General features: G+C 43.8%; 1 protein-coding gene across 2 annotated transcripts in view; it reads left to right on the plus strand.

Annotated features, from left to right (window-relative positions):
• WLS (Wnt ligand secretion mediator) overlaps window positions 1–15520 on the plus strand; it is a 129718-nt gene that overhangs the window by 86220 nt on the left and 27978 nt on the right. For both annotated transcript variants that reach the window (XM_032155640.2, XM_032155639.2), the window contains exon 11: window positions 5246–5399. In XM_032155640.2, the coding sequence (XP_032011531.1) occupies window positions 5246–5399 (154 nt within the window). The remainder of the gene's footprint in view (window positions 1–5245; window positions 5400–15520) is intronic.

Genomic DNA, 15520 nt, shown 5'->3' on the forward strand with positions numbered 1-15520 from the left:
GCAACCTGAAGAAGGCTACAAGTCTCCTCTTAGAACGTTTTCAAATAAGTAAAGTGAAATACTTTGAATTTCAAGGGGAATCATCTCTATATATTATAAGTAATATATATTCACAGTGAAACAGATGCTACAGGTATATTACAGATTTATATCTACAACTGTAATTGATGTGAAAATATGATTTCTATTGGGAAAATCACAGTAGTACTAACACTATAGGGATTTTTCTACATCCATAATTGAAGTAAACATTATCTTTCAGCTGGAGACTAGTGAAAATAAAGATATAATCTTTTCTATTCTAGTTTATGGACCCCTTGAATTCTATCCAAGAACACCCAAGGGGACCCCGAGTTTGGAGCCTCTAGAGCCCTGTTGTTGGCTCTGCCACTGGGGAGTGTTGGTGTTGTTAGCTCTGCTGAGGTTGAAATGAACATGGGAAAAATAAAACTGATATACATATATGTCTTTGTAAGTTCTGTTCACCACATCTGCTTTGACCTATAACACTGCTGTGTTTGTATCAGGTTGTTTGTTTATAAAACCTTGGAAACTTCGCTTTCCACTCCACTTGCAGTAAAACTATTTCAAACTCTGAAAGAGTTCTTTATTCTACCAGCTAAGGCTCAAACATCCATATTCAAACAAGAGTGACTGAGGCCTGACTTCTCCCCTGGCTATGCCCTTCTGTGACCAAAATGCTTTTCAGTTCCTCCAGTCCCTCAGTAGTGCACAGTGGCACTTGACACAGCCAGCTCTGCAAGGCTGAGAGGCCACAGAGCACTTCCTTGGAGAAACAGAATCTCAAGGAAAATGGGTTGAGGCATAAAAGGCAATTTCAAGATATGTTTTCAGGAAGGCAGAAAGAAGGACGCTTTTGGTCCTAAGGCCACACACAGGTCCTTGTGCCAGTTTGGGAAGCTGACGTCATTCTCCCCACACTGCCTCATGTATGTCTTGCCTCTGCAGGGAGTGCCTTCCACCTGAAGTCAAGAAGGACTGATCTCTGAAGCAGCTGCATGTTGCCAGGATTTAACCTTGTACATGTTTAATTAGTGTACTTCTTACAGCAAAGGAAGCCATCTTCCAAGGACCGTAGTTTGTGGCTTTTCTTTGGAGAAAAAGATTAATATTCTATTGCCTCAGTATTTTCTAATACCGCTTCAGCCTGTGGCTGGCTTTTTATATCTGCTGCGACAGTCGGCCCGGAGTGGATTTCAACTCTAAGGGGGTGGCAATGAGGCCTTTTGAATTCCATTAGCTCCTCACATTCCTCCTGCTGGGTTTCTTTTCTAAGATTTATTTATAGACATCTAAGACGTTTTCCGGCATAACTCTCAGTGTCCCAGGTACTGTATTAATATAGTCATCAGAGGATTTATTTTTTAATGTCATTTTGGAATGTCAGAGCAATGAGCTCACCTGAAAGGAAACCTATTGGGTAACTTTTTGAAATGGATCCCAGCCTTAGGTAAAAGGAATGTATTAAAACCCCCATTATACTCTCGGGATTGCTGTGGGAGAGCTTGCATTTAAGCCTCATGAAATATAATGCGAGGGGATCTCGCCAGGATATTGAAGCTCTGAGGCCAGGAATGAAAGGCGACGGGAAGCTGTGGAATGCAGTGACCTTGAGGCTTTGTAGCTGGGTACTGAGGTGCAGTCTTTTAATGCCTGCCATTTTAATGGCCTCAGTCATAGCAACCAAGAGATGGTACATCGCAGTCTGGCATTTCAGCCCCTTCCCTCTGGAAAAGAAAGAGGCGTTCCATTTAGAGGTGGCGGCAGTAGGGAACAGAAGTGCAGTGCAGGGGAGAAGGTCACCGACCTTCATTAAGGGGACCCCCAGGTGCCTGACATTCAGGTCAAGCCACATGCAGCAAACTCCCAGAGAGCCTGTCCCCAGCTCTTTTGTGTGTGTGTGATCACTTCATTCTGTTACTTACAGAGGAAACGTTTCCGGTAAGACAGCCTGTGTCTGGGATTTGGAATCTTGTTGTTAAGTGGAATGTTGGTTGTCAAGACTACTGGGTGTAAAGGGATTTGACCTTCACTTGGCTCCAGGGGTATAATTGGGTGGTTTCACACAAAAGTAAATTGTTCAAATGTAAAATCAGGAAAAACAGGGACTTTTAGAAATAAGACTTATGCAGAGGGTGAGATTTGGGGATTTTTTGTGGGGGCTTTTTGGTGGAGGGGGACTGGGGCTACCTGATTTTTCTCTCAAAGATAAAAGGGGGAGACTATTACCTCCACCTTGGCGTTAGTAAGATTTTGGATTTACAAGGCCTGCTCTGTTCAGACTGCTCATTGTGGTACATCGTAGTGGGAATGTGCTCAGAGCTGAGGGTGTCTCAGGCATGAATAATTGGGAGAGGAGAGGGAAAAACAAGCCAGCCACCGAAGAGCAGAGTCACACCATCTATACCGTTATTTCTGCAGTCCAACTCTTTGCCCACAGCAAGAAACACCACATTTACAGATTGCACATCCAGTAGGGTGTGTAATTCTGCAACTCCACTCTAAATAATGTGCACGTGTCCCAGAGCAAGTATGAGATGGGAGCATGAGTCTGATATTTCCTGTCAGGCTTGGTGTGTGCCTCTCATACTATGGGCATCTCATTCCAGTGGTTCTACTGTAAGTTTGTATTTTGTTTATATATCCAGTTTATTTATACCATACGTTACTATGTCCAGGATATATAGTGCATACTATACAGATTTGCATATACGAACCTGTGCGTGTATGTTGTATTTGTAATGTACATCACGGGCAATAAAGTGAATTCCAAAAGGAAATTTGACCTTACACAGCCGTCACCTCATGTGCTACCTTCAGAGCATGTGCTACCTAAGAGATCCACCCCTGTTTAAGATAACATGCCTACCCTTGTGTTGGATAATGGTTAAGGATACCTTCTTCTGGAGTCAGAGCCATGGCTTTCTGGCTGAGCAATCTTGGGCAAGATACTACATCTTTCTGTGCCACAGTTTACCCATGTGTCGAATGGAAATATTACCTACCAACCTCACAGCGTCATTAATAAGACTAAATAATGCGTTTCATGTAAAAGGTTTAGTATTGTATCTGGCACATCATTAGCATTGAATAAATACGCTTATCCTTGTTATGAATACAAAAGAATCTTAGCTTTGCTAATATTTGTGTTAACCACTTCTTTTAAATAAGTATAACAGAAAGCAATATTTTAAATGAATAACACTTGTCACACATTGCCATCTCCTCTCACCTTTAGATTCAATTATTATGACTTGTTGTGGACTGCAGTACTTTGTCTTTAGTTTTCAGTCAAGTACTTTTAAGAGTGGTTGTTTCCATCTCCACTTTCTACCTCCATGTATTTGTCCTGGAGTCGCTACACACGCCTGTACTTTACCGCTCTTCATTCCACATACATCTATTGAGCGCCACTGTGTACGAGGCACATGGGTTGGTGTTTCCTTAGATGGGTCAGTCATGTCAATCCTAGCAAGAATCAGTGTCACTGAAATTGTCAGTACTGAGTATTTCCAACTTCTGTCGCAGGAATAGGGTCTCTTACTGGCCCTTCCCTGAGCTGAAGAGTCCACTGCCTTGACAGAGTAGGAGAGCTGCCATATTGCCACATTCTCTCTTGCAGCTAGGATGGGGGACAGCCTACCCTCTGCTCCTTAATCACATACAGAAGAGTTCTCTGTGTTATGACAGCAGGTACATGTATTTCTGGAAACTACCTTAATGCTTTCTTTTCCTTTCCATTATATGCAATAAAAATCATAAGATGCTCTAAGTAATATAGTTTTTATAAAGTTAGTATATTCTGCGCTTAAAGAAGGGCGACATTTGGAGACATTTCTAAGAAGTCCTAAGTAGCTTGAATGCTGGTACATTGTCCTAAAATTAGTAATGGTTATGAAATCCATCTTTGCCAAAAAACACTTCTGGGCATTTTATATAAAATGCATTATTTTCCAAAATAAATAAGAGTTCATAATGGTGGTTTGTTTATGAGTCACAAAAAGTGAAGGATTATGTATCACCAAGGCCAAACTAAAACTGCTAAAGTCTATAATTGGTTAATGTGGTTAACTGACACTCCTGGTCTTTCAGGAGAAAATACCTATACTTAGACCTTAATTTGGCCTAGGGCCCCAAGTGGGTTATGGATTATACAGAAGATAATGAACACAGACCCACTGTATCATAAACAGGCAATGAAATCCACCTGCTTGTTAAAGTGCTTAACATTTCAATCTAGCCTGCCATCTTACAGTTTAAAAGTGATTCCTAGAGAAGGTTTATACAACGCAGCCTCCTTCAGCTGTCAAAGGAACATTTATCCAATACTTTCTTCTGTTTCCATTTTAAGTGTCCTGTAGTAAGCAGAAGTGGTCAAAATCATTTCATTTGTCTCAGAGCTGGCACAAATTAGTCACTCAGCTCAGCAGCTCTGTTGACAGTTCTTAGTGTAATCCATATACCTTTAGGCAGCCCTTAAGACAATGACCAAATCATTAACATAGACAAAAGTAGCTTCAAAACATCTCTTGCAGAATTTCGAAGCATATGAAAGCTTCATAATTATCTTCGTGAGTGGCTTACTTCAAGGGATGTTATAGAAATAACTAATATTTACTGAGTGTTTACTGTATGCCAGGCTGTTCCTAGAAATACTTTTACTTAATTATCTTCAATAACCTGCAAGCTTTTATTTTACACTTACGGACACTGAAGTTCTGAAGTTTGGAGTCTTCATCTGGTCTTACATTAAGCAGAGTGAGTGGTAGACACTGGATTTGTATTAATCTATGGTGCATCAGGCCCTAAAGACATGGCAGCAAAGAGAACTGGTCTCTGCCTGCAGGGAATTGACATCTAGCTGGGAAGACAGACAGCAGAGGAGGAATTATAATTGTGAATAAGTGATGGGCTCAGACACAGTTTGTTTAACTTAGGGATAGCAACGAATTGCTGTTTTTAGGATGAGACACTCCCCAGGTGATACTAATCTGTAGCCAAGGTGAGGACCACCGACTCTGCCTGACAGTTAGCTACAGAACCTTCAGTTGACCTTAATTTATACCGAAATGATTCAGATTAAAAGACGGAGCCTTACGTGGCCCTTCACGTTTCCCATATGTAGAAGAGACTTGGTTTTTGTGTTGGTTCGTTCCTTTGTTGGTGTTATGTTTCTTCTGTTTCTTCTCTGTTTCAATTGAATATCACCATCCTTTCTCCACAGGTAACGGAAGGCCATTGGAAATGGGGCGGCGTCACAGTCCAAGTGAACAGTGCCTTTTTCACGGGCATCTATGGGATGTGGAACCTGTATGTCTTTGCTCTGATGTTCTTGTATGCACCATCCCATAAAAACTATGGAGAAGACCAGTCCAATGGTGAGTTTCTGTCTCTTTAGAACAGCTTAAGTCAGGATAAATAGGCCTCTGTCTTTACAAGATTTAAATGGCTAACGCTCTGAGATGCCCAGTGAAACTTTCCCTCCAAGTATACTCCTCACACTGGGAGACAGTGAATGAGCACCCAGGGGACTCAGCCATAAGACAAAAAGCCCATACAAGCCAGATCTTTAAGTCCTCATTTTTAAATCTCTAAAATACACTGAGAATATTGCATGCTAGTCTAAAATATGTCTTGATTTTAGTACGAGTCAAATTTGCTTTCTTTACATTTTTGAGCACAATTGACTGTTGGAAACTATGCCATGTTTATTCTTCCCATTTGAGAAGCAGAATCCTAAGATGTCAGGTGGAGGGAGTCTGGGGCCTGAGAGCTGAAGATGGAATAGGCTTCATTTTTCTTTTGCTCATTTTTCTTCAAGGTGATTTTTTCATGTATGTCTAAACCAATAGCTATTCTCCTGTCCCCAGAATCTTCCTGTCCTTTACTGCTGGTATGTGCTGCTTTTTTATATCTTATAATCACGGAGCACTGAGATGTAGATGCTGCAAGTAGCCTTAGAGAATCCAGTCATTTTATAGATAAAGAAACTGGGGCCTAGAGAAGGGAAGATCTCGCTCAAGGTTTCTTCACTAGCCACAGCAGACAGAAATGATTAACACTGTCTGGGCCAGTGCTGTTAACAGGTAACAGGTGGCCTGATAAACAACTGATCTAATAGATGCTTTTTCTGTTTGGCTTCAGCCTTACTCCTCATTCTTTCTCTTTTTACACCTGCTTTACTCTAGCCATGCGCTTGCGATTCCCCAAACATAGGAAGCCCTTTCTCAACTTGGTGCTCTAGTGCCTTTCACTCTGCCTTGCAGTGGCAACCAGGGTAGCAGCCCCCCAGAGCCAAGGGTTGGCCTCACTTTTAGGAAGTACTCAGTGGGTGTGTGTTGCATGAGTAGATTGCACATTCTGCCTCCATCTGGGACTAATGAAACTCTACTCATCTTTTGGGCCCAGTCAAAATGCAGCACCTTCTTTAACACCTATTCCAAATCACCCCAATTAGAATCCAGCAAATGGCATTCAATGGAATATTGTCTCCATGAAATGTTGATAAATTTAGGTAGTCAAACATACTTCAGAATGATTGAGTTGATCGGTACTAATAAGGCTTTTCACTGCAATACATGTTAATGCCTTGAGTACATTAATTTGTACTGTCAGTCTTTACAGAGCGGGGGTGGTACCAGCATTTTCCAGAATTATTAATCATTTGGCCCTGGCATCCTTTCTTTAGGCAGGTGTATCTCTTGAAACTGTTGTCCTATGGGGACATATGTTGTCCTAAGGAATATGCCTAGGGGATCATGAGTCTACTTTCCACATGACATTTATTGTGTAGAGGTGGAAGATGAGTCATCTGTGCCTTTCTGCTCCTGCTGGATCATCGACTCCTTCAGGGCAGGGACTAGTTCTTAAGGATACTTTTAAAATGTTCAGTGAATTAATGCTTTAGAAGTAAGAGTTCTAGATTAGCCTTCAGTGATCTTGTGGGGAGAAGGGATGGGGGTAGTAACTTGACAGATGAGATGAAGTGAAGCAGGAGAGGAAGGCATCTGTCCTGGGGGTCAAGGGACGTGGAGTGGTCTCAGCCACCGTCTGTCTTCATTCTGTGTTTGCCGTGTCCATGTGAGAGCATGCCGGACATGAGTTTCCCTCACCCCTTGACCTCTTTGGAGTAGACATATTGTCACAGTCAGTTTCAAGCCCATCTCTGGTCTGAGGTGAGAATACAGAATATTTACTTACCTACCCCCTGCCCAACTTTGGTTTGACTGACTGTTTTGCTAGAAGGCTTGTGAGCTAGGCAGCCTTCTTCCTTTCCATTTCCATTTAAAAACACCGAGTGGTGTTTTTACACATGGAAAATGGGAGCATTCAGCCTGTCAAGCAGTGAACTTCCACAACATGAGCAGCAAGCACTGCTGGGCCTGTGGACAAGAATCTTGATTTCATTCCATGGTCATCCTGTGGGGGACACTGAAGGAAACCATGTGGCCTTGTCCTTGATGTGAGGAGGTAGAGTTTCTACCTTCCAGAGAAATACCACTTAAAGCAATGGCTGAACTTCCTGGATGATGGAATGATAATACCAGTGGGAAGTAATTATCAAGTACTGACTGTGTGCTACAGCACTTTATGTACATAAGTTCTTTTGGTTGTTTTTACTGTGTGACTGTTGGCAAACCACTTAACCCTCTGTGCACCACTGCTCCCAAATGTAAGTGATCTCCCAAAGTCCTTTCGAACTACGAATTTCTGTGGTTAGGCTGGGTGCAATGGCTCACACCTATAGTCCTAGCACTTTGGGAGGCCAAGGCTGGAGGATTGCTTGAGCCCAGAAGTTTGAGACCAGCCTAGGCAACATAGTGAAACCCCATCTCTACCAAAAAAAAAAAAAAAAAAAAAAGCCAGGCATGGTGGTGTGCACCTGTAGTCCCAGATATTCAGGAGGCTGAGGCAGAAGGATCCCTTGAGCCCAAGGAGTTTGAGGCTGCAGTAAGCCATGATGGTACCACTGTACTCTAGCCTGGGTGATAGAGGAGGCCCTGACTCAAAAAAAAAAAAAAAAAGGAAAAAAAAAAAAAGTCCATGGTTGTCTTTCTTCCTATTAGCAGGGAAGGGGCAGAAGAACACCTCTTGCCACTAAGTGGCAGCCCAGAGAGTGATATCCGTCATAGGTAAGGGATTTCCAAACACTGGTGAGAATGTGTCCAACTTTAACACTGTTCAGCAAGTGGGAGCCCAGAGCCGTGGCCAACCCTGCAGAGGCAGGATGACTATAGACCACCATGTTGGACGGATTCTTGCGATTTGAGCCAGCTATTAGGCAGCTTCCATCAGGACTTCCCACTCTACACAGTAGCCAGTCTCCTAGGCTTGAAATGTTGCAATTGAGAAAAGCACTTGACTCTTCCTCATCAGAGTTTTTCATCGAAGACAGCTTGATCTGTAATTTCATGGAAAACTTGCAAGTAATTCTCAACAAGAGGTCATATCCCCTGAATCCTTTGCTAAGTGGGTGTTTTTAAATGTTCACAGTTGTTTCGGTTTGTCACTATAACTGGGATATGCCTTTGGCATTTAGTGTCCAGATTCTAGGGGGTGCTACTAAATGTTGTTCAATAGGCCAAAAAAAGGCTCTTGTCATAAAGAAATGACCTGCCTGTGAAATGCCAAGTAGAACCTCTGTTAAAAAACATTCTTCAGGCAATTTAGTGGGCAAACTATTTGGGGACCATATGCTGATCCTAAATACAAGTCATAAGATTTAGCAGTTCCCCTTTGGTAACGTGATCTGTGATTTCCCAGCACCCCCGGAACCCCCTAGCAGCTGGTGAGCCCTTCCCTTTCCTGCGTGGTGCTGTGACCTTGTGCATTTGGAAGGGGTCTCTTCCATGTTGGGCATTCTGCTCATTTTTCTTCTCTATTTTGTTTCACTCTTCATCTCTTCATCGGCCACCAGATCACACAATGTATCCTAGGAATTACGGAGCATTCGCCAAGATTTCAAAGTTCCTTGGAAAGACCCAGTTTGGAATATCACGTGGAAACCTCAAAGATGAACTCTTGCAAGGAAGGACACATGTGTCTTTACATTCTCTGAGTCTCTGGATGGCATTCCTTCTCCACCTCCAGCATTCCCACGCTCCTTTTCCATTCTCATGGGAAGTTTTTATTTTTAAGTTGGCTTTGGCCTTTGCCTCCCTATCTCTTTCTCTCCTTTGCTTTGAAGCTTCAGAGCTAGGAATTCAGACCTCTTGCTACAGAGAGTGAATCCCAGGTGTGCGGGGCTTCAGCCTTTGTTAGATGGATCCTGGACGGAGCACAGACAAGCAGTTTCTGATGCCAAAGGCAGTAAGAAGAGGGAAAGAATGTTTGATGGAGGTTGTTTGTTACGTGAGCTCGAGGGACGTGCCAAGTGTCAGGAGGAAGTAGCAGTGGATAGGAAGGAAATGGAATCATTGGGCGTTTCACGATAGACTTTTTCTTCTCTCTTTTGGTCACAGAATGGCCAGACAAGAACAAAGTGGGCCACAGGTTCATGACAAGGTCACTTTCCAAAGAGCATTTTCTCATGTATTTCTGTTTCTCTTTCATAGTATGGATCAGAAAGTGACCCTTTACAAATGAGCCACTGCACACCTCAGTACTTAGCTGACACTTCATGCCTTAGTTCCTTAGTACTTAGCCTTGTGCCATCTTGAATGAGACAGAGTGAAGCTCAAAGGAGTGACAGAGACATAGTCCTTGCTCCCAAGGAGTCTTTAGCCTGGTCTGGGGGACAAGATTTCCTCATCCACCTCTTGAAAGGTGGCAGGACAACTCCACACTGGAGCATTTTCACCAGCAGACAGGTGCTGCGGGAGTGCGGCGCCGCATTCTTCATAGCCACAGGCTTTCGTGGACTTCCCCCGGGTTCCTTCCTACTGGCTGATGGACCATAGAGGCAGTGAATGTGCAAACTCATTCACATTAATTATTTTATTTTTATGTACATAGAATTATATGTGTAATTATTTTATGCATATATGTGTGTCTGAGTGTAGACACACGCATGCACATGTGCACATATAGATTTTTAAATTTAGCAAAGATATTTTAGTTACCTTTCCTTCAAGGAACACTTATATTTTCTGCCCTGCTGCTGCGGCTGTTGCTGCTGCTGCCTTTTCACGACAGTTGTTCTTTTTACCTGTTGCCATAACCAATTTGTGAATCATTCTGGATGTCTTCCCAGGCAGATATGAATTGCAGCAGGCTAAAGTGAACCCACTTCTCAGAGCAAAAATACCACCTCCCAGGGCTCCAGCAGCAAAGCCCTGCACACATGAAAAACTGTCCAAACTCACTCAACCACAATTCAGGTGGGAATAAGAAGTTGGAGCTGCTTATGAAGTCAGACAATTCTTGATAATGGCTTTGATTTTTGTGTTCTTTTGATTATAAAACTCTTGTCAGAATGTTTTAAAAAAAGAAGCGAGACACAGAATTCCCAACTAGATGACTGTGGCAGAGGGAACACAAGACGCCCTCACTGCCACCATTCCCTCCTATTTCTGTTCACGCTAAGCATTTTCTGTCTAATGCACCCACTCTGCGGGGAGCCAAAGCAGCAACACTGGTTCCATGTCTTGGCAGCTAGCTCCTGTGTGATGTCAGTTTTACTTCCGGAGGTTTCTCAGGTCTCCTGCCCCTCGTTTCATAGGAAAGATGGCTTTGGCTTTGTTGCCTCAGTAAAGGGTTGGATTAAGTCCTGAGGCCCTGACCTTGGCTGCCCCCTTGTATTGAAGCTATCCCCCTGATTGTAAGTTAGATGATCTGCCCACGGCTGGCTGAGCTGCTTGATGTGTGTGAGCACTGATGGGATTGGTCTTGTCACACAGGCTGGACCCAGACCCTAAAGCAGGTCTTAAAAGCGTTTCCCCATTCCCCAGTGAAGGTGGGAACCAAGTGACGGACCGTCACCAGCCTGGCACCCCTTGCCCAGCTGTTTGTGGTCAGGTTGTCTTCTGCCCCGTGCCTCTCCCAGGGCTATTGCTCTGCCAGTGACCTGACCTTTCCTGGCCCCGTCAATTAAAATCATTTTATCTGAGTCTTAGAATTCCTGTCACCCCACCATGATAGAGACATCTCAGTTACCTTCTTGGGAAGAACCTTCAGCTTCCTAAATGTTTGCTAGAGTTGCTATACGAATACCACAGACAGGGCGTCCTAAACAACAGCAGCTTATTTTCTCACGGTTCTGAAGCTTAGTCTGCTATTAAGGTATCACCAACGCTGGTTTCTTCCGAGACCTCTCTCTCTGGCTTGTAGATGGATACTTTCTCCCTGTGTCTTCACGTGATCTTCCCTTTGTGCATATCTATATTCGAATCTCCTTTTCTTTCAAAGGACACCAGTCTTTTGGAGTAGGGCCCATCCCCAACTGACTTCATTGTTAATTACTTCTTTCAGAAGGCTCTATCTCTAAACACAGTCACATTCTGAGGTTCTAGAGGTTAGAACTTCAATTTGAGAATTTGGGGGAGATACAATTCAGCCTATAACACCACGATTTTACCCCCAAACTAAGTTGTATTGTGTTCTTCTCCCACTTGCAGTTACTGCTTGGCAGCAAGTGTCAGGAGGTACTTTGGAGGTCCATGCGCAATGGCTTGCTCCAAGCCTGGAATAAATGACCTCTGGGGTTGACAGGCACTGACAGACAACTGGACCCAGGGTTCCGAACCCTGTCCACCAAAGCCACTCTGCCCCATCTCCCAGAAGGGATCCTCAAAACTCAGCTATCCCAAGGCACACTTATTTTCTAACTGAGGGTGTTTTCCTAAATGCCAGGAGGGAAGAACACCAGTGCCGATACGCTAGTCTAGACCCAGCCATGCAGAGCACAGACGAACTGCCTTCGCCTGCACCAGGCAAATCTTTGCTGGGTGTTTTGAGCAGTTATTATATACCACATACTGTCCTGGGTATTTACTTTCTAAAAAAAAAAACAGGCCAGGCGCGGTGGCTCATGCCTGTAATCCCAGCACTTTGGGAGGCCGAGGCGGTTGGATCATGAGGTCAGGAGATCGAGACCATCCTGGCTAATGTGGCGAAACCCCGTCTCTACTACACACACACACACACACACACACACACACACACACACACAATTAGCTGGGGCGTGGTGGCGTGCGCCTGTAGTCCCAGCTGCTCAGAAAACTGAGGCAGGAGAATCTTTTTGAACTGGGAGGCGGAGGTTGCAGTGCTGAGATCACGCCACTCCACTCTGGCCTGGGTGACAGAGCGAGACTCCATCTAAAACAAACAAAAAAAAGAAACCTACCATTCACCATTTTATTATTATTTTTTCTTTTGGTTAAGATCTTACTATGTTGTCCAGGCTGGTCTCCAGCTCCTGGGCTCCAGTGATCCTCCTGCCTCTGCCTCCCAAAGTGCTGGGATTACAGATGTGAGCCACTGTGCCAGCCACACTATTTTGTTCTTTAACGTAACAATCATATTAACACCAAAAACGTGAGGTAGACATATTCTTAAACAGTTCTTTGCATGAAAATAATTTGGCTTTACAAATACTACACTTTCCTGTTTTTCTAATTCTGCTGTGAACCAGGCTTCATTACAAAAAGTTATCATTTGAACTTAGCTTTGAAGGTGAATAGGGGAAGAGGTTGGTGTGGGCCTAGGGAAAATTCCACAAAAAAGGATAGGTCATGAATGTTCTGGAAGGAACATAAGCTTTGGAGGTAGACACAGATGGTTTGGAATCTTGGCTCCAGCACACCTTGTGTATGACCTTGAGAACAAATATGAACTCATGGTGTGGGGGCTCCCTGGCTTTCACACTTGGGCAGTGGGGTGTTAATTTGCATTGGTGGTAGTGAGGATGGAAGTAGGTAGTCCTTATTAATATTAGAAGACCTCTAGTGGTACCTCCGATCTCTCCTGGAATCTGTAATACATCCTCAGAAGGAGAATAGCAGTTGTCGTTTTTATTGAAGTGGGCACAGATACACAAACAATTGTTATTAAAACACTGCCAGTCCTAAGAAGCTGTCTCCAGTGCATGTGGCTTTCTTCATCCTCATTAGGCATTCCAGGCAGTTACAACCAAGCAGCAGCCACACACCTGTGGATGTGACTCCACACATATGGATGCTTTGCCATAGTCCTTTGGGATGAAACCTGTGCCAGAGATTGGTCTCATTTCACAAGGTTAGGAAGAAATAAACCGTCATCTAATTGTCAATGAGCTGTGATGAATTGACGCCATAACCAGGGAGAGAAGTTTACTGCAAACTAAAGCATTCTTTTCTTTTTTCTTTCTCACTCTTTTTCACCCCAAGACACATATCACATTTCCAGAAGGGTTTTTCTTGTCTGAGATGGGAAGAGACTTTTGAGCATGTTTATGCACTAAGCAGCAGGAGCCAAGGCGGGGGGGGGGACTAACAGATGGAGCAAGACCTTGGCAGAAGTAGGAGGTGATGGAATTAGGAGGCAAGTGGAGGGATCTCCACTCGTGCTATGTTACTGCCACGTTCGCACACCCATTCCCCAAGGGGAACAGTTGGCCTTCAAGGTACAATAAAATCACATGTGAAACACAGATTTTGGTGCATGGAGTCCCATTATCTGGGTCCTCATCCAGCACAGTAGAGAAATTAATTATGCCACAGTAGCTTCCCATCGTACAAGAAAATACAGGGCATGCTAAACCCCTAACAGTGCATATGGCCAATACTCATACATAACAGCTCTCCTGTCAGTGCACTGATTTATATGCTACAAATTTATCAGATACAAAAGCAAAGTAAATATGCTAAGGAATTTATTCAAATTATTTTATGTGTAGTTTTTTGTTTTGTTTTTGAGACACTCTGTCACCCAGGCTGGAGTGCAAGGGCACCATCTTGACTCAATGCAACCTCCGCCTTCTGGGTTCAAACCATTCTTCTGCCTGAGCCTACTGAGTAGCTGGGACTTACAGGCATGCGCCACCACACCCGGTTAATTTTTGTAATTTTAGTAGAGACAGGGTTTTGCCATGTTGACCAGGCTGGTTCGAACTCCTGACCTCAAGTGATCTGCCGCCATCAGCCTCCCAAAGTGCTGGGATTACAGATGTGAGCCACCGCACCTGGCTCTATGTGGATATTTTTAACTGGAATGCTCTGCATGTGGACTTCATACCTCACTGGCAGTCTCACTGGCTGCTGGAAACTTGAATATTTAAGAAGAGGCAGCAGAACCCAGAAGTTGAGAGCCTGTATCCTGGCACCTATTTATTTGAATCCCACACACTATTTAGCAGCTTGGGCCTTGGGCAAGTTACTTAGCCTCTCTGTGCCTCAGTTTCTTCATCAGCAGAATAGGAGTGATGACAATAGTGCCTCTGAGGACTGCTATGAGCATTAAGTGCATTAATATTTGTACAGTATTTAGAACTGTGTCGGGCATGTGATAAGCATTAGGACATAGGTATCCACTGAAATAAAGAAGCCAAAGCAATTTTGGCTGTTTTTTCAAGTGATCTGTAGGACCATATGCATATTCTAGGATCTGCTAATTGGAGTCATATTTTAAGTTTAAAGAATTAACATCTTTGGTTCAAAGCCTGAGTAGAATTACTCTCTAGTGTCTATTTCTAAGAAGTCCTCAGGGAAAGGGATTTCTTAGGTAAATGGTTATGAGTGCTAATGGGTCCACTGGGGTGGTCGGACTCTTTGAAATTTTGATGACTCACACAGACATGCAGATCGTGCAACTGGCTTTGAAGTTCTGATGGCTAGCCCAGATATGCAAATCCAGAAATAGCTTTGACTGAGAAATGTGAAGCTTAGACTGCTTGTGCTTGACTGAGGTGTGGACTACATGTTGCAGCAGTGAGAATACAAGTTCTCGGCCTGGGAGTAGTTGCTCACTGTACAAGTAGTGGTTCAGCTTGGCCCGAAGTAGCCCAGCTAAAGCCCCTCACCAGCCTTACCTGGCATCTGTTCTCTGGCTTGAGGGCAGATGAATGTGGATGTGCTGGAGGCTGGACTGATGCCCCTTTAATGCCTTCTCTACCCATAGTCCTGTGGATTAGACCCTTGCCAAAGCAGCCCCAAATGTCTTCAGCAGTCCTCTGCAGCAGCTTCTGAGGCCAGGGAATCTCCTGGGTGGAGAGTTTACAGGGTGGCATTTAATAATAGGACCGGTTTTGCTGTGCAGCCAGAGAAATGGGTCTACAATGAGAAACTAATACTGCGTGGCACACGTGAAGGGAACCAGCCAAGCAGCCTGCTGGGCCAGTGGGTGGGAGTGACCTCTGGGGTTCTAAGGCCACCAGATTCATTGATGCCCAGCAGTTCTTAAATTAGTGATAAGATTATGAGTCCTAAGGGGAGGGCCAAGGCTTCGTCTAAGTTATGGTGTGGCATTTCAATGGAAAACAGCATTTAGTTACAATTCTATGCTTTAAATTAGAAAAACTTCAGTTCCAGAAAACATATGATATGTGCACAACATAAAAATCACTGACACAGTTTAACTTTCTATT

This window comes from Hylobates moloch, unplaced genomic scaffold (assembly GCF_009828535.3).
Source record: "Hylobates moloch isolate HMO894 unplaced genomic scaffold, HMol_V3 SCAFFOLD_5, whole genome shotgun sequence".
In the NCBI taxonomy this organism is placed as follows: domain Eukaryota; kingdom Metazoa; phylum Chordata; class Mammalia; order Primates; family Hylobatidae; genus Hylobates; species Hylobates moloch.